The sequence below is a fragment of the Schistocerca gregaria genome, chromosome 8 (genome assembly GCF_023897955.1).
Source record: "Schistocerca gregaria isolate iqSchGreg1 chromosome 8, iqSchGreg1.2, whole genome shotgun sequence".
Lineage (NCBI taxonomy): Eukaryota > Metazoa > Arthropoda > Insecta > Orthoptera > Acrididae > Schistocerca > Schistocerca gregaria.
In genome coordinates, this window is record NC_064927.1 from 386,974,036 (window position 1) to 386,993,579 (window position 19,544).

Sequence of the window (19,544 nt, forward strand, 5' to 3'; positions counted from 1 at the left end):
TTTGCTTCCTGAATTGCTTCTTGCACACGAGAACAAAAATATACATGTCTGCTAACACTGCTAAATTTTTACTAAATAATGTACTACCATAGCTGCGGTGCCCCGACTACAGTAAGACTGGTTGACCCATGTACGTCCCAGAATTACCATTACTAATTTACTTTGTATTAGGGGCGAGTTGCACACCGCTTCATTTATGTCCTGCAGGTGTGCTAACTATACTAGAAACATGTTTTACAAGTGACCATATGCTCAAAACCATCACAACTCAAGCACATTTCCAGACTACATAATAAATATATTAATATCAGCCGTCCGCGGTGGTCTCGCGGTTCTAGGCGCGCAGTCCGGAACCGTGCGACTGCTGCGGTCGCAGGTTCGAATCCTGCCTCGGGCATGGATGTGTGTGATGTCCTTAGGTTAGTTAGGTTTAATTAGTTCTAAGTTCTAGGGAACTGATGACCACAGCAGTTGAGTCCCATAGTGCTCAGAGCCATTTGAACCATTTTTTTATTAATATCATCCAGCATTGTCAACGGCAGCGGGTAATGCCTAAAATATATATAAATTTTAATGCATCTGTTTATTCATTTATTGAAGCAAAACCTATTAATCGTTGCCGTACAACAATTCAAACATTAATAAAGTGTGACGCACCATCTAAGCTTAAGGAACATTACAAGTGCAGATAACGTTGCGTATAAATGAACAAGTGCTAAGAGATTGTGTACATGTGTCTAGCCGGTTTCTTGAAATGTATTTTTGTGTGTGCATGTGTGTGTGTGTGTGTGTGTGTGTGTGTGTGTGTGTGTGTGTGTGTGTGTGTATACAGATCAAGGCTTAAAGTTCAAGTTCGCAGTATTCGGTATGTCAGGACCAAAAGAATTGGATTCTGCGGAAAGCATTTGTTTTTATGGGCAACTGGTAGCTGGTTGAGGGCAGTTAGCATAGAGAAGACTGTATGAATCTCTTGCACTTACAAAAATTCATCCAGAAAATATTCTGTAGCAGTTTCCACCTGATCTTTGTCATTCTTGTCACTACGATTTACTTAGGTTTAGCGTGCCACCAAGACGAAATCTTAACTTCTTGTGTTCTTCTGTTGCAGCGTTCGTCATACAGTTCACGTTCCTGGCAGCTTTCTTCTGGCTGAACGTCATGTGTATCGACATTTCCTGGACCTTCACGTGAGTAACTTTACCTCCAGTCTCCAAGACTCAGAACTTTTAAAAAATTTGGTTGAGTTTCGTTTACTACACTGTACTCTTGCTGTGAAGGAAAAAGTAATGGTACTACTTTGAATTAAGCTTAACGAGTGAAATGAAACTTACCATATGTGTTTAACTACCTTACACCTATGAAAATAATTATAATGGTATGAAATGTCTTCTAGTGGGCGATTGTACACACGAAGCTTAGTATCCTTGGTTTTATTTCTCTCTCTCTCTCTCTCTCTCTCTCTCTCTCTCTCTCTGTTCTACCGACTGGGCACAGAGGATGTGTGTGGGGCAGGTCTTCTAGGTACCAGGTACCAATTTTATCACCTAATGGTGTACAGCATCTACGATTATCGGGATGATCACTGATTTTTCTGTACTTAGCTAATGTTTTAACAGTTACAACATGAATTTTCTTTCTCGATACTAACAAAGAACTTGTTTTTAAATTTCCTCTTTTATCCAGTCGGATTTCGAGAGCCAATGTCGCGTTTTTCCAACACTTCCTGTTCAACACCATGAATATTTCTGGTACACTACAGTATCGGTTACGCTACCCTGTTAAGATCCTATCTGCACTTATCTGAGTTCGATCTATGGCTGCTGGTACGCATACTTAATGACTCAAAAAAATTGAACAATTCCCTAGTACTGGCCACAGTAGCTTTACTGTGCCGTTTTCTGTACGAATGTGACGCACTTTATGAAAATCCTCCTAACATACCTGTCATGCTCCTTCAATAGACTGATTTTATTTCAAATCGCTCTCAGAAATTTGAACGATGTGACAGACTCCGAAACTTGACCACTAACCTTGTAATTGGATGCGATGTAGCTCTCTCTCTCTCTCTGTTTAATAAACATTATCATGGTTTGATGGTGTTGAGACAACAACCAGCAACAAAGTTATTTTCAGTTCCTTTATTCAAAGGGTACCGTTAACGGTTTAGAATCATTACGATTCATCTTCAGGCGGTTTTGATGCTTTCACTAGGACATGTGGTGCGTTTTTTTACAGGTTAATTGTCGTAAAATACAAATAATACATGATTATAAGCACGCCATACATATGGTTGGGTTAAAGATTTCCACAGGATGTGACTTACGTGAAATGTCGGCTTGGAGTGTTTGTGTTCATAGTTTTCGTCCAACAGATATGAATACATTCCCACTGCATTCTTATCATTACACACGTAAATTTTTCTCACCTCACACTTTAGGTTTGTTACAGGAAAGATTTCTAACATGCACCCACATTTTTTGATACATAAAAAGTGCTTACAAACATTTGAGTGTCAAAGATGCTATGATATATCGTAACATTATAAAGATTTCCGATGTTTGGAATCAGATCATACATTCACTTATGCAACTGAAACGCGTTTTACACTAGTACAGAGAGACATTGATTTTGTGAGTTTTAGCGCGAATACAGTTACATTAATTATGTTCGAAATTCGTCTTGGACGTGTTACGAACGTATTAATCTTTCCTCTTTGCTGACTTAAGTGATGATCTAAAAGTTTGAGCAAATATCGGTCGGCCGGCCGAAGTGGCCGTGCGGTTCTAGGCATTGCACTCTGGAACCGCGAGACCGCTACGGTCGCAGGTTCGAATCCTGCCTCGGGCATGGATGTGTGTGATGTCCTTAGGTTAGTTAGGTTTAACTAGTTCTAAGTTGTAGGGGACTGATGACCTCAGAGCCATTTGAACTATTTGAACCAGATATCGGTCGGTGTGTATCGGTTTTCTAAACACTCTGCGGCCCATGTTTTCAGCATTTCTCATACCCAGCACATCTAGAACGTCTAGCTATTGGTCCTCTTCTGCCTCTACCTATAACTTTTTAATGTTGAAATGGAGACTATTAGGATGTCACAGGCACACACAGCTGTTTCTCACCAAGTCTAAGGTGTCGTCGATGTACATGCACCGCCCCGTAGGTTTACAAGGTGCCAAGTGTAACACCTGTCTTTTGGATTCCTCCATGAAGAAAATGACAACCGCCAGCCTAATTGGACTATCAGTGGAGGCCCCTAAAAGCTGAATTACGTATTTTCTTGTTCTATCACTGTGATGTGTCCGGTGGCCTTGGAAAGTGACGCCACTGCTCGCTCTGCCTGCAGCGGGATGCGCACGACCCGGTGCCCGGCGCTGGAGCGCGACCGCCGGCGCTTCCTGTGGTACTCGGCCTACGTCTGGGGCTGCACTGCTGCCATCTGCGCGGCCGCCGTCGGCGCCGAATTCTCACCCGCCGTGCCCGAAGACTCGCCCTTCAAGCCCAACATCAATAAGGGCACCTGCTGGTTCAAAGGTCAGCTCCTGCGCCTACACTCATACAGATGATGCACAATGACATATCTGCTACTCAACAAATTCACTCTTCCCCAAACATTATCTATTTATGTACTCATATGTACTAGCTGAGTACATTTGGACACGCGTGAGTGATCGAAGGAACTTTGTAGCGTAGTTCAGAATAACACGATGATGACACCGCCTTCCTTGCCCTCGCCCCCACCCTGCAGCGCTCCCAACACCTTCTCCAGTCCCATCTTGACCGTTTCAAAACTTGGTGCAACCAGTGGTTGCTTCAGGTCAATCCTTCCAGAACCCAGGATATCATTGTAGGCAAAACTACCACTTCCTTCCGCCTCCTCGACTTCTATGTCACCATCTATGGCCATCCTATCGCCCTCACCCCCACCCTTTAGTACCTTGGCGTCACCCTTGACCGTCGCCTCCCCTGGGCCCCCCATCTCCGGACAATCCGAGCTGAGGCACACTTCCGACTCCGTCTCCTCAAGCTCCTTTCTGGCCGTACGTGGGGTCTGGACCCATCCACCTTCCCCCACACCTATAAATCCCTCATCCGCCCTATGCTCTGCTACACCCACCCTGCCTGGATCTCCCCTTTTACGAATCCCTTCAAATCCTCGAACGCCATGCTCTTCGCCTCGCCTATCGCATACGTCTCCCCTCCCCCACGCGTATCCTGTACGACCTTATTCCGTTCCCCCACCTCCTCATTTTCCTCGAACATATACAGATCCTCTACACCTCCCGTAAACTAGATACTCCTCATCCACTTGTCTCTCACATCCTCTCCCACCCCTGTCCGCTGCCGCGCCTGTAATTCCACGTCCCTCCTGCTCTCCATCTATCCACTCTCCTTACCCTCTCCCATGGTGCCTTCCGCCAGCTCCCCCTCCCTGATGATGCCCTCCTCCCCTCCATCTACCCCTCCTATCAACTTTGACCCTCCCTCCTACTTCCTGTGTTTTTTCCTCAGGGCACCCTCTCTCCCTTCTCTCTCCCTTCCCCCCTTCCTCCCTTCCTGCCCCCTCCTCCCCTGGGCTTCCCCTATCCCCATACCTCCATTCCTCTTCCCATCTCCCCTCCCATTGGCACCTCTGCTCTCCCCTCTCCCTCCCCCACCACCTTCTTCCCCTCTTGACAGGTCCCTGGACTCGCACACGTTAAGTGGACATTCGCTCGCCAGAGGTCATCGCCATCGGTTTTGTGTGTTTGTAACCCTTGATGACTGCACGACACAAAGCTTTACGCCTCGCTTGGGCCCGTCAACACCGACATTGGACTGTTGGTGACTAGAAACATGTTGCCTGGTCGGACGAGTCTCGTCTCAAATTGTATCGAGTGGATGGATGTGCAGGGATATGGGGACAACTTCATGAATCCATGGATCGTGCATGTCAGCAGGGGACTGCTCAAGCTGCTGGAGGCCTGTGCAGTTGGAATGATATGGGATACCTGATAGTCTAGATACTGCCCTGACAGTTGACACATACATAAGCATCCTGTCTGGTTACCTGTGTCCAGTCATGTCCACTGGGCATTCCGACGCACTTGAACAATTTCAGCAGGACAACGCGACATCCCTAGCATCCACAATTGCTACAGAATTGCTTCAGGAAAACTCTTCTGAGTTTAAACACTTCCGATAGCCACCAAACTCCCCAGACATGAACATTATTGAGCAAATCTGGGAAGCCTTGCAAAAGAGATGTCCACCCCTTTGTACTCTCACGGATGCATGTACATCCCTGCAGGATCCATTGAGTCTATTCCCTCCAGCACTACTTCAGACATTAGTCGAATCCATGCCACGTCGTGTTGCGGCACTTTTGCGTGGTCGCGGGGCCCCTACACGACATTAGGCAGGTGTACCAGTTCCTTTGGAACTTCATGGTAATAATTCATCACCTTCTCTGGTTTGGGCTTGTAATGTCCTTCGTATTTTCGGTCTTGGCTAACACTCAGCGGTAGAGCAATGAGATTGTTATTTCTTATGTATCGGTATCGACGTTACAAACAGAACATTGATGAACTGAACTCGCGACTTGTGCAAGATATTTACTTGACCAAATGTCGTAATTTAATCGTTTATAATCGATGGTTTATCAGTTGCTGTTTAAATATTAATGGTAAGTTCAAATTAGTTCCAGCGACACCAAATTCCCTATAGACTGGTTGTAATCTCAAATCTATAATAAGTCGTAACAGTGATATTAATCCCTATCGTCAAGGAGTTTCTATATAAGCGCCTAGCACTACAGTCAAATAATATCGCAACACGTTATCTCTATAAATAATATTGTTAAACTTGAATGATAAAAGCGTAAATTGACACGATATGGTGGTTTATTACACAATATTAGTCACTTCCGACCAGAGCCGTGAGGAAGAAGCTTTCCCAGGTGTTGGGGGAATTATAAATTATATGCTTCGTAACTATCGTCAAGTTCCATAGTCCATTAGTTATTACGAAACTAATTAAAAGTCACATCTTCTAATATATGCAAGTCCTCTATCTGAATTCTAAATAACGTAGTATTTGAAGTCAAAGTTTCGTTTCACTGCGTTCTAGTAGATCGCAATAATCAATTCTGAAAAACAATCTAATTGCGCCTACATTTATGAGCATTCAAAAGTATGATCTGCTTCGGTTAACTCTCGTAACGTAGTGACAGTGGATTGAATTATCCTTAGCCATTACTCACGAATCTCGAAGAGTACTCACACGGAGTATTCTTTGGGAACGTTGATCCCACTTTGCGAATTTTAATTATAATGATTTTGCGATTTACTGTGATTTAGAATTATGAGTTTATTTTACTTGTATCCTATCTTTCTTTCGTATGTTAATAAATTACCACGTATTAGATTCCTGATTCAATTACCACTCCGTCTACAGGCTACAAGTGGCCCACCGGGACCATCCGACCGCCGTATCATCCTCAGGGGAGTATGCGGATAGGAGGGGCATGGGATCAGCACACCGCTCTCCCGGTCGTTATGATGGTATTCTTGACCGCACCCGCTACTATTCGGTCGAATAGCTCCTCAATTGGCATCACGAGGCTGAGTGCACCCCGAAAAATGGAAACAGCGCATGGCGGCCTGGATGGTCAGCCATCCAAGTGCCGACAACGCCCGACAGCGCTTAACTTCGGTGATCTCACGCGAACCGGTGTATCCACTGCGGCAAGGCCATTATTCCTGATTCAGTTACTGGTTAATATCCAAATAATAGTGTTACCTGGAAATTCGATTGCTTGTTCATTTTTCATAGAATCTGGAACATGTTTTGGGGAAATCTTTGGGAATTTTGGAGCCAATGTTTTATTTTCATTTTCCGTCCGAGGAAGTGGCATTACAGGCTCTGGAGGAAGAATGAGCTGTCAGTCATCACAGACATTCACACACCTCATTCAATGTGTCCCCAGCAGAGATCAAGCCGTCACAAAAGCGGAGGATGGACGCACCCCATGCTAATGTCTATTAATAGTTGTCTGCATACTTTTGATCAGATAGTGTATGGCCAACACCGACTCAAACGAAGGCCTCGGCGCTTGTTGGTGACGTCACGTCAGCTAGGCACTGCGAACGCAAGGTCTGTTGCAGGCAGAAATGCCTGGGCGTGCTTATCACTATAAATGTCTTATTTTTGGACAAAATATTTGGTATTGTTTTGGATTCTGCAGTTTTATTTAGATGAAAGATTTTCTTACTATCGTAAAGCTACAAATAAAGATCATAGTTCTGTATTACTGAATCCTGTCGAAACAAACGTAGATCAAGAAGATGCTTTGCCCCATTGCAAGCTTCGGAAATTTTACATTCAAGTAACTATATTTACTTTATCCATTTTGTTATAGAAACTTACCCCAACCCCCTTACAATGAACTCGTTTCTTTTATTTATTCATTCATTTATTTTCGTTTGACATCGTCACAGGACATGTGAACTAATTTACAGGTGTAAATGTAAAACTGTTGCCAGTCATAAGATTACAGTCGTTTTCAACGATAGGAATTCTAAACAGGAAACAAAATAGCTTCATACATCGAAAATACTGCTGAGCTTAAACTTTTTTAAACATGCACATTAGAAAAGATAAATATTCCCCTCTTGTAACTGAAAGGAGAAACATTATAATATTAAAAAAAATATTTGATAAAGAAAGTATCTCTCTTTTGCCTCTTTTTCTGTCCCCCACCCCCTCCCCCAACCAGTACAATCGCAAGATATTTCATAAACTTTCAGTGCTCCTCACCCCATATTCAACCAAGATACCTAAAGAAGAGCACCAATATGTTCACAGTTTCTTGTAAAAGCAACTCAGTACAAAAGTAACTTCCTCAGATTTAAAAATAAGGTAAAGAAGCACGAATTCTGATGCTGCTGGACCACGATGTTGTTTTTGTATGTCAATCCTTAAAACAGGTGGAAATTTAAGTTCAGGAGTACACTATTTTCTAAGAAGTGTAATGAATTGCACAATTATTTGACATCAGAAATCTCCCAGAAGAATGTGTGTTGGTCAACTATAGCCAAAGCTTCACATTTTCCTGTGTCAGAGAGGGAGACACCACTATTATGAATATGCCTGCAACAGACCTGGCGTTCGCCGTGCCTAGCTGACGTGACGTCACGAACAAGCGCCGAGGCCTTCCTTTGAGTCGGTGTTGGAACGGCTCTTGCAAATCTACAGCAAATGTTGTTCTTTGTGGTTGCAGGGAAGCCGGCCACCCTGGTGTACTTCTACGGGCCGATGGCGCTGCTGCTGGTGTCGAACCTGTGCCTGTTCGCGTACACGGCGGGCCGCATCTGCGTGGCGCGGCGCGGCTCCGGCATCCTGCGGAAGCCGGGCAGCCAGCGACACCACGGGGGCAGCAAGAGGCGCCAGCAGCAGGAGCAGCAGAAGGAACTGGGGCCGGAGCAGGCGCGCAGGGAGCAGCGCAAGGACCGCGAGAGGTGAGGCGCCGCCGTCAGGGCCCAGACCAGTTCTGTCGGGGACAGACCGGGCGACGCTGCTGGTCACGGGAAAACTTCACTATCGTGCGTATACACTACTGGCCATTATAATTGATACACCAAGGAGAAATGCAGATGATAGACGGGCATTCATTGGACAAATATATTATACTACAGCTGACATGTGATTACATATTCACGCAATATGGGTACATATATCCTGAGAAATCAGTACCCAGAACAACCACTTCTGGCTATAATAGCGGCCTTGATACTCTTGGGCATTGAGTCAAATAGAGCTTGGATGGCGTGTACAGGTACAGCTACCCATACAGTTTCAGCACGATACCACAGGTCATCAATAGTAGTGATTGGAGTATTGTGACGAGCCAGTTGCTCGGCCACCATTGACCAGACGTTTTCAGTTGGTGAGGGATCTGGAGAATGTGCTGGTTAGGGCAGCAGTCGAACATTTTCTGTATCCAGAAAGGCCCGTACAGGACCTGCAACATGCCGTCGTGCGTTATCCTGCTGAAATGTAGGGTTTCGCAGGGATCAAATGAAGGGTAGAGCCACAGGTCGTAACACATCTGAAATGCAACGGCCACTTTTCAAAGTGTCGTCAATGCGATCAAGAGGTGGCCGAGACGTGTAACCAATGGCACCCCATACCATCAAATGGTTCAAATGGCTCTGAGCACTATGCGACTTAACTTCTGAGGTCATCAGTCGCCTAGAACTTAGAAATAATTAAACCTAACTAACCTAAGGACCTCACACACATCCATGCCCGAGGCAGGATTCGAACCTGCGACCACAGCGGTAGCTCGGCTCCAGACTGTAGCGCCTAGAACCGCACGGCATACCATCACGCCGGCTGAAACGCCAGTACGGCGATGACGAATACACGCTTCCAATGTGCGTTCACCACGATGTCTCCAAACACCATGCGACCATCATGATGCTGTAAACAGAACCTGCTGTCATCCGAAAAAATGACGTTTTGCCATTCGTGCACCAAGGTCCGTCGTCGAGTACACCATCGCAGGCGCTCCTGTCTGTGATGCAGCGTTAAGGGTAACCGCAGTCACGGTCTCCGAGCTGATAGTCCATGCTGCTGCAAACGTCGCAGAACTATTCGTGCAGATGGTTGTTGTCTTGCAAACGTCCACATCTGTTGACTCAGGGATAGAGACGTGGCTGCACGAGCCGTTTCAGCCATGCGGATAAGATGGCTGTCATCTCGACTGCTAGTGATACGAGGCCATTGGGATCCAGCACGGCGTTCCGTATTACCCTCCTGAACCCACCGATTCCTTATTCTGCTAACAGTCATTGGATCTCGACCAACGCGAGCACCAATGTCGCGATACGACAAACCGCAATCGCGATAGGCTACAATCCGACCTTTATCAAAGTCGGAAACGTGGTGGTACGTTTTTCTCCTCCTTACTCAAGGCATCACAACAACGTTTCACCAGGCAACGGCGGTCAACTGCTGTTTGTGTATGAGAAATCGGTTGGAAACTTTCCTCATGTCAGCACGTTGTAGATGTCGCCACTGGCGCCAACCTTGTGTGAATGCTCTGAAAAGCTAATCATTTGCATATCAGAGCATATTTCTGCTGTCGGTTAAATTTCGCGTCTGTAGCACGTCATCTTCGTGGTGTAGCAATTTTAATTGCCAGTACAGTATTTCTGAGTTGTGTGGCGAGGGCGATACCTCGTATCCGGTGAACTTGAGCACCATCTTTGGGTATCTGGGAACTAGCGCTTTTTGGCGAAGAACCGTGGTGTGGACAGTCAAGCAAAGGCTTGTCAGGGGTCTCAGAGAGGATGACGCATGAGAGAGAGCGTAGTCGTTTTTGGGTTAGTGTGACCAGATTTCCCAGCACGAGCATGTTCCTGCAGAATGCTCCGTGTAGTGGCGCTGTTGGTACAGAGCAGGGATGGCCAAGATCTTGATTCGTGGCACGAGTACCAAAGCGCTCTGTGTCGCTGCACATTTCCCCTACTGACATCCCACGCTGTCTGTGCGTGAGGAGGGGAAAGAGGAGAAAACTGCGTGTATGCCACACTTAAATGGCAGTATTGTTGAACTGCGTGTGACTTGGTTTTATATTTCACGTTCCTCAACAGCACAACTCACAAAGTAAGTTTCAAATACTATTTAATCATTTTTGGTGAGCTGAAGACATAATTTTTATCTGGAACAAACTGTCGGAATATGGGCAGATGCAGAGAATTTTAGAGAATTTGCACTCAAGTTGCCACGAAATCATGACTTATTTAGTTTTATAATCGAGAAAAGGTTTTTCACGTAAATGTTTTGATCGAAATATTGTAGCACTTTTGCAACCTCATTATGGGGAATGGAAAATCTATCTGAGACAAGCAATTTAGACGTTCAAGACAGCTTTAATTTTAAAAAAAATTGTCATTAAAACTGAAACTACCTTGCAGGTCAGTCAGTTACATCTGCACATGCATAGGTGCTCTTTCAGCTGAAATGCCAAACGATCTCGACAACACCTTGAAAACAGATGTAAACCTTTATAAAACTATCCGTGTAATTCTTTGAAGGCCACAGTGAGTGCTTCAAACTGCACATTTCCTTTGAAGGAACTTGGGGTCTCAGGAACTTGACTGCCTTTGTGAGAATTTATGCCTTGTACAAGGCAATTTTCTTTTTAAATGCATCCCTACCAAATCATAAAGAAGTTACCTAACAATATCTTACGGTAGGCAGTGTGCCGTCAAGTCCAATTAAAATGCGAAGTCTGCAATCCATTCCAGATGTTCTAATTTTCGTTTCTTCACTCTTTTTTATTCATAAATTCAACAATAGCAAGTTTTAAATCGAAAAATCGTTCCAGGCATGGTCCCTGAATTAGCCAATGCACTTTTCAGTATTATATGAAGTCTCCATACGCTTCATTCAGTTCCACTGAAACCTGTTGCAACAGACATTGGGATATTATGCATACCACCAGTTTCTTCAAGTGCTCCAGGCCTGATAATTTAGCACAAACTGCTTCTTAATGTTCAGAACAATAATTCTCGTCTGTCGATCATTGTATCTTTTTGCTCTTCCATTCTCAACTGAATCTTTAATTTTTTTTTTCTTCATGGTATTGTAATGAAGTTTCGTAGCAAATGCGCTGTACCCGACGCTCATGCGAACAGAGAATTCCCATCCCTCTCCATTGTCATTCCCATTCATAGTAAAGATCTGTGGCGGTAGATCGCTAGAAGGCCTCTCTTTGCACAAACAGCCTCTGGACCTGTGAATGTCCTTCATATCACGAACAAATAGCGAAGGGTAAATAGCGCTGACACAACAATTCTCCACAACTCAGAGGCTATGCCTACCGAAAAATGCCGCTTCGCAATTCTAAATGAAATATAGCGCTGCTCCAGGTACCTCAGAGAAGGAAGGAGCAAAGCCGAGTGACAGTCTGGGCCTGGGCCCACACGTGGCTCATATGCGGCCCGCACTCCATGCACGCGTGAAGTTTGTCACGCTGCATTCATGGGTAGTCTGAGTGAACATTAGCCTGGATTGTTTGCACCCACGATCGAAGATGGAGCCACGCATCTGCCACTTTCTTTATAATGATGAACATCCTTTGCTATTTCTGTGACACATATTCCGGCCAGCGACTCATCCGTGTGCTGCTATGGTTTAGTGATATTGCCTGCTTGGTGCTCAACTATCCCCCACCAGTTTTGCAGCCCTGCTTTGGTAAAGCCTATTTTTGAATTTTCGTCACATTTCCTCAACCCTCTTCCTGGTAGTCAACCTACTGGATCTATTATGGCCCACCACGAAGATGACGTGCTACAGACGCGAAATTTAACCGACAGGAAGAAGATGCTGTGATATGCAAATGATTAGCTTTTTAGAGCATTCACACAAAGTGGGAGCCGGTGGCGACACCTACAACGTGCTGACATGAGGAAAGTTTCCAACCGATTTCTCATACACAAACAGCAGTTGACCGCCGTTGCCTGGTGAAGTGTTGTTGTGATGCCTCGTGTAAGGAGGAGAAATGCGTACCGTCACCTTTCCGACTTTGATAAACGTCGGATTGTAGCCTATCGCGACTGCGGTTTATCGTAACGCGACATTGCTGCTCGCGTTGGTGGAGATCCAATGACTGTTAACAGAATATGGAATCGGTGGGTTCAGCAGGGTAATACGGAACGCCGTGCTGGATACCAACAGCCTCGTATCACTAGCAGTCGAGAAGATAGCCATCTTATCAAGATGGCTGTAACGGCTCGTGCAGCCACGTCTCGATCCCTGAGTCAACAGATGGGGGCGTTTGCAAGACAACAACCATCTGCACGAACAGTTCGACGACGTTTGCAGCGGCCTGGACTATCAGCTCGGAGTCCATGGCTGCGGTTACCCTTGACGCTGCATCACAGACAGGAGCGCCTGCGATTGTATACTCAACGACGAACCTTGGTGCACAAATGTCAAAACGTCAATTTTTCGGATGAATGCATGTTCCGTTTACAGCATCATGATGGTCGCATCCGTGTTTGCCGACATCGCGGTGAACGCACATTGGAAGCGTGTATTCGTCATCGCCATACTGGCGTATCACCTGGCGTGATGGTATGGGGTACCGTTGGTTACACGTCTCGGTCACCTCTTGTTCGCATTGACGGCACTTTGAACAGTGGACGTTATATTTCTGATGTGTTACGACCCGTTGCTGTACCCTTCATTCGATCCCTGCGAAACCCTACATTTCAGTAGGATAATGCACAGCCGCATGTTGCAGATCCTGTACGGGCCTTTCTGGATAAAGAAAATGTTCGACTGCTGCCCTGGCGACCACATTCTCCAGATCGCTCACCAATTTAAAACGTCTAGTCAATGGTGGCCGAGCAACTGGCTCGTCACAATACGCCAGTCACTACTCTTGATGAACTGTGGTATCGCGTTGAAGCTGCATGGGCAGCTGTACCTGTACACGCCGTCCAAGCTCTGTTTGACTCAATGCCCAGGATAACAAGGCCGTTATTACGGCCAGAGGTGGATGATCAGGGTACTGATTTATCAGGATCTGTGCCCCCCCCCCCCAAAAAATTGCGTGAAAATGCAATCACATGTCAGTTCTAGTATAATATATTTGTCCAGTGAATACCCGTTTATCACTGCATTTCTTCTTGGTGTAGCAGTTTTAATGATCACTAGTAGAAAAAGGCAAATATCTCAGGGAGAGCATTTTAGGTTAAGTCTTTCAGTGTTGTTCTTACTTAATTCTTTTAGAGGGTCTTGCGAGCTGCATATATTGTTTTACTCTGAAGAGCCAAAAAAAATGGTATACCTGCATTATTGTGTAGGGGCCCCCGCGAGCCCGCAAAAGTGTCGCAACACGACGTGGCGTGGACTTGACTAATGTCTGAAGTAGTGCTGGAGGGAAGTGACACCATGAGTCCTGCAAGGATGTCCATAAATCCGTAAGAGTACGACCGGGTGGAGATCTCTTCTGAACAGCAAGTTGCAAGGCATGCTAGATATGCTCAATAATGTTCGTGTCTGGGAGTTTGGTAGCCAGTGGAAGTGTTTAAATTCAGAGGAGTGTTCCTGGAGCCACTGTGTAGCAATTCTGGACGTGTGGGGTGTCTCATTGTCGTGCTGGAATTGCCCAAATCCGTAGGAATGCACAATACACATGAATTGATGCAGGTGATCAGACAGGATGCTTACGTATGTGCCACATGTCAGAGTCGTAGCTAGTCATATCAGGGGTCCCATATCACTCCAACTGCAGACGCCCCACACCATTACAGAGCCTCCATCAGCTCGAACAGTCCCCTGTCGATATGCAGGGTCCATGGATTCATGATGTTGTCTCCATATCCGTACACATCCATTCTCGATACAATCTGAAACGATACTCGTCCGACTAGGCGACGTGTTTCCACTTATCAACAGTCCAATGTAGGTGCTGACGGACCCAGCCGAGGCAATGAATGTTTCGCATGCTGACGCTTGTTGATGGCCCAGCACTGAAATCTGATGCAGTTTGCAGAAGGCTTGCACTTCTGTCACGTTGAACGGTTCTGTTTAAGTCGTCGTTGGTCGCGTTCTTGCAGAATCTCTTTCCGGCCGCAGTGACGTCGGAGCTTTGATGTTTTACCGGATTCCTGATATTCACGGTACACGAGTGAAATGGTCGAACGGGAAAATCCCCACTTCATCGCTATGTCGGAGATGCTGTGACCCATCGCTCGTGCACCAACTACAGCACCACGTTGAAACTCACTTAAATCTTGATAACCTGGCATTGTAGCAGCAGTAACCAATCTAACAAATGCGCCAGACACTTTTTGTCTTATACAGGCGTTGCCGACCGCAGCGTTTGTCTGTTTACATATCTCTGTTTTTGAATACGCATGTGTATACCAGTTTCTTTGGCGCTTCAGTGTATTTTAACTGTTCAGCTCTCGTTTATCAAGAAGGGAGTTCCTCATGGTAGTAGTAACAACTACTGTGTGGAAGCATTAGTGATTTGTGATTCTTGTCAGGTTTTACGTAATAATTGCCTCAGTAATCCTTCTGACGAACTGAAGTGCTTGTTACTCGTTGACGTGTTTAATCAAATTCTCTAGCCAAGCCTTTGTTCACGGATGAGGTAACCGGTAGTACACGCGTCGCACCTTGAAAACGCACTTTCTGTTGTTTGGCACGCTTGATTAACTTTAATAATAAAGTTGTTTTTAAGGTAACTCTTGTGCTTTGATGCTGTTAAATTTCTCTTCTGCTGTAGCCTTGAGTATAGTGTTTTGACATGGGCAGTATACTATTGTTTTATCCCTGTTTTATTTAAGAGAAGTTTTATGTACGTTTTAGTTGAGTCAGTGTTAATTTCAAATCTTGTAGTCACGGATAGATTGCCCGAGGTTTGTTGTAGGGTTGCTCCTTTGTCCTTTGGCACTCGAGCTATTCGCAATATTGCGAATGGATCTGAATAATGCCTGAAGTCACCAGAAAGACAAGAGGTAGTCTTCCTAAATGAGTGTAGTAGGTTCCGATCACGACATTCCTTAAATACTGTATATTTGCCGCACAGAGCAGTTTACATAGAGCAGGAAAAACAAAACAAGCTCCAAGCTTTGCCTGAAAGTAACTCCTGAGTCCCTAACAGCTAAAATAATGTTCTGTAAAGGTAAGTACTGCAATATTATCAGCAAATTTAAGATGATTTATTTTCAACACGAATGCTAAGAATAGTTTCGATGACATGGAGTATCACTGCCCGACTCCTTTTGCAGTTATGAATTTCGTACTGTCCTGACTAAGCCTAATGGAAGCTGTTCAAATTAAAATTTTTACTCCGAAAATTTCCTGTACATTACGGGGAGTAGTCTGAAAAATCAATAGTTTGTTATCAATGGAACAGTTAAATGGCTGTTCCACTTCAACATAGAATATATTACTGCTCGGTACAGGGCCCATCAGAGATTGTTAACCTCACACTGAATCTGTGCAGAAACAAAATTCGCACTCTCCGGATTGACCAGAGTCAGAACAAAAGACTAGCTGACTGAAACTTTCGGACCAAATTTGTGATTCAATCAGGATTTCCGAGTACACAGAACACAACACATCGTTCTTAACGGAATGAATTCTACAAATCAAAAGTAGCTTTGCTTGACCCGCCCCTCCCCCCAAATCGTCATTTCTGTGTATCGTTCGTGTAAATTATGTGAAAAACGTCGAAACCTCCGTTAGTAAGTTCCAGGACAATGTTGCTGGCTATAGGGCGACTGGAACGCCAGGAGACAGCTAAGAAAGCAGGGACATCAGCAGAGGGCCGAGAGCTGGTGTAGGAACTGACAATTGCAGGAAACTGATGTATGCACTAACAATATTAAAACACTTACAAGAATCTGCTTGGTCAGAAAAGGCGCAGTTGAACATGAACAAAAAAAAGTGACGTCCGCCACACGACTGCAGAAAAAAAAATTCGTTGTATTTCGGTTACACGATAAACAACATAACTTTAAGGTTTGTCAGTTCTACCACATACCTGGAGACTGCAAGACGACAACCGAGATAACAAGCCATTTGACTGCTATAATGATCTGCACCAGCAGGAGTGACAGAGAAATAGACTGCTCCCCATGAACACAGATACGGAAATGAATCTGCCACACACTGGATTGAACAACATGAATACAATAGTCCTCATAAATGAGTCCCTGGTGTTGGTTCTTATAAAAAGCAATAAAGGTTTAATAATTGAAAGGAGATTCATTCAACTACTGAATTAAAAACCTTTGCGCAATATGATCCCAGTTTATTACAATTATTCTTTGTGAGCACTTACATACATGAGAAAGCAATAACTACTTATGAACAATGTTAATGAAATATGAAGAGCAAGTAACAACAAATTATGAACAATGAAACAAATTTAAACAGCAGCTAGGTAGATTCGGCAAAGCCCTCAAGGAACAAGTTTCAACAGGGCATTCTCGAAGAAGCATGACCTTGTATGAATGCAGAGTGGTTGCCCCAACTGTCCCAGAATGACATATGACATCACATGCAAATGGCAAGCTTGTTAGGTCATGGACGAGCTCTAAAAGAGATGACCAAGTGTTAAATCGTAGAACCTAAAAAAGTTTAGAAGTAACGCACTGAGTAACAATACGTAAACTGCTGTCCTTCCTGCATAGCCTGAGTAGGAGGGTACTGGGGCTCTGAGCGCAATTTATAATATCAAATTGAATTGCAAAAAATGGTTCAAATGGCTCTGAGCACTATGGGACACAACATCTGAGGTCATCAGTCCCCTAGAACTTAGAACTACTTAAACCTAACTAACCTAAGGACATGACACACATCCATGCCCGAGGCAGGATTCGAACCTGCGACCGTAGCGGTCGCGCGGTTCCAGACTGAAGCGCCTAGAACCGCTCGGCCACAAGTGAATTGCAAATTAATTGAATTGTTCAATGAATTACCTCCACAAACACGCCCACCACCAGCCTCATATGTGGATGACGTCATGTCTTCTCCTCAACCATGTGGGTCCTCTCTCCGTCCCCTCTCCCCCCCCCCCCACCCCTCCCTCACCGACCCTATTGATCGGAACTTCTAATTTTGGAGGGAATTTCGAATTTTGGAGAGAATGCTGAAGTTTGGTAGAATTTCAAAGTTTGGTGGGACTTTCTGTGTCCCAGGACTGTGCTGACTTCTCACCCCACCCCACTCCTCCTGGGAACTGGCGGATAATCGAAATTGGTGTTTCCTTTTCTGGGACTCAAAAGCTGTCCTTCTGCACAGAAAACCCAAGTGCACCTTCCAATATGAGCAAACTACCCAGATACACGAGAGGAAGATTAGCTTAGTGTACTTTATTTATTTTGGTTGGGAAACTGAAGTAAAGATCGATTCTAATTACTTAATTAATAATAAATATCGTTCCTAATTACACCACAACTGCATAAAATAGCAATACTGCTCAAAAACAACTAGTGTTATTGTGCTGGGAAAAAAATTCGCAGTACTACTTGAAACTAGCGGCAGACGCACTCGAGCTGTACCCTTCACCTACAAGCCGGCGGGAAAAGAGGCTGGAGACGGGGGTACTATCTTTTTTTTTGTGGGAAATATGTTTAACTGACAAGATGTTAGTATCGGACAGAGAGGAGTTTACTAAATGTGTTACATGTAAGCATACAGCTGAGGACCCTATTGTAACTTTATGTGATTGCCTTATCACTTTAAATCATTCACTAATCGATCAGTCGCTCGGCAACAGCTACAGTTAGCAAATAATGTTGCGAGAATGTAAAAGGTGAACGACCTGTGACGTAACTTGTTTATTGTCGAAGCGCCGTCAGAGATGCAGTGAGTTATTGACTTTGAAAACCGCGGCGCGAAAAAACGGACAGAAGAAGAACGCTTTTACACATTTCTTTTTTTTTATGTACGAGATATTCTCGATGAACAGTTACTCAGTCTTCTCTTGTCTCTTGTAACTTGTGTCGGACGCGCACGTCTTGCCGCCGTATAATTATCGTTAAAATAATAATATTTTAGTGTAAAGTAAAAGTGCAATACTGCATAGCAGTATATTTATTGTGCGACGTGTATGTGAAAACGTCATAGGAATTAGTGTCATTACGAGAAGAGAAGTGCCAGTTAACCGGCATCCATGTTAAAATTCTTCATTGTAGTGTAAGTTCATCTATTAATTGCCATAAATTCAGATTTAAATGGAATTGGTGTATGGACTATTTATTTAATATAGAATGTATGTCTCACTCCTTCATGAAGTTATTTAATTTTCTTTATGTTTCTGCCAAATAGAGAGTTCACAGTCACGAATTCTTTCGTCGAAATCGGACGGAAGTTGCATGCGGTGAAATATTTTCTCCGCGCCACATTCTACTGGTAAATGCATGATAAACTACGGTCCCTTAGGAAATTCATGTTGAGCTATCCAAAAGTAATTATATTTTGAATAGGCATTTACTCTCCTCTGCAATGCAACTTCCAACTGATCAGACGATCCAACAAGAGGCAGCCGCACACGGTCGGCGTTTGCAAATATATTTCCACCGCTGATTATAGCTATATGTTGCAGCACAAAAGAAACATATTGCTATAATTAGCGACTACGAACGGGGACGTTTATAACGTATGTTTATGTATACACATTACGTAAACATATCGTTATACTATCTATCACTGTTTGACATTAGTCTTCGCCACAGACGCAGCCCAGGTAACCGAAACCAAAACACTGATATAAAATTCTTTTCTGCTCTAATTACATATCTTAACTGTCGTGAAAAATCCAACACTCATAATGAATGAGTCATACTGCAATATATATAGTGAGGAAAATCGTCGTCCCAAAAGACTGCCACAGGCGAGAGCGGTGGCAGTTGAACCTACATTCTCCTCGATGTACGACCACAAATAGCCGAAAATATAGACCCTCTTACATCTCCTCTCCCTCTCTCTCTCTCCCCATCTACAGGGGGACACAGGTTTTTCAAGCAGTCAAT

The 19,544-nt window shown here is 44.4% G+C and overlaps 1 protein-coding gene across 1 annotated transcript in view; it reads left to right on the forward strand.

Moving 5' to 3' along the window:
* LOC126284183 (probable G-protein coupled receptor Mth-like 3) overlaps positions 1-19,544 on the forward strand; it is a 221,433-nt gene that overhangs the window by 158,796 nt on the left and 43,093 nt on the right. Inside the window, exons 7-9 of the mRNA XM_049982926.1 lie at positions 1,109-1,187; positions 3,344-3,531; positions 8,258-8,495. Coding sequence (XP_049838883.1) covers positions 1,109-1,187; positions 3,344-3,531; positions 8,258-8,495 — 505 coding nt within the window. The remainder of the gene's footprint in view (positions 1-1,108; positions 1,188-3,343; positions 3,532-8,257; positions 8,496-19,544) is intronic.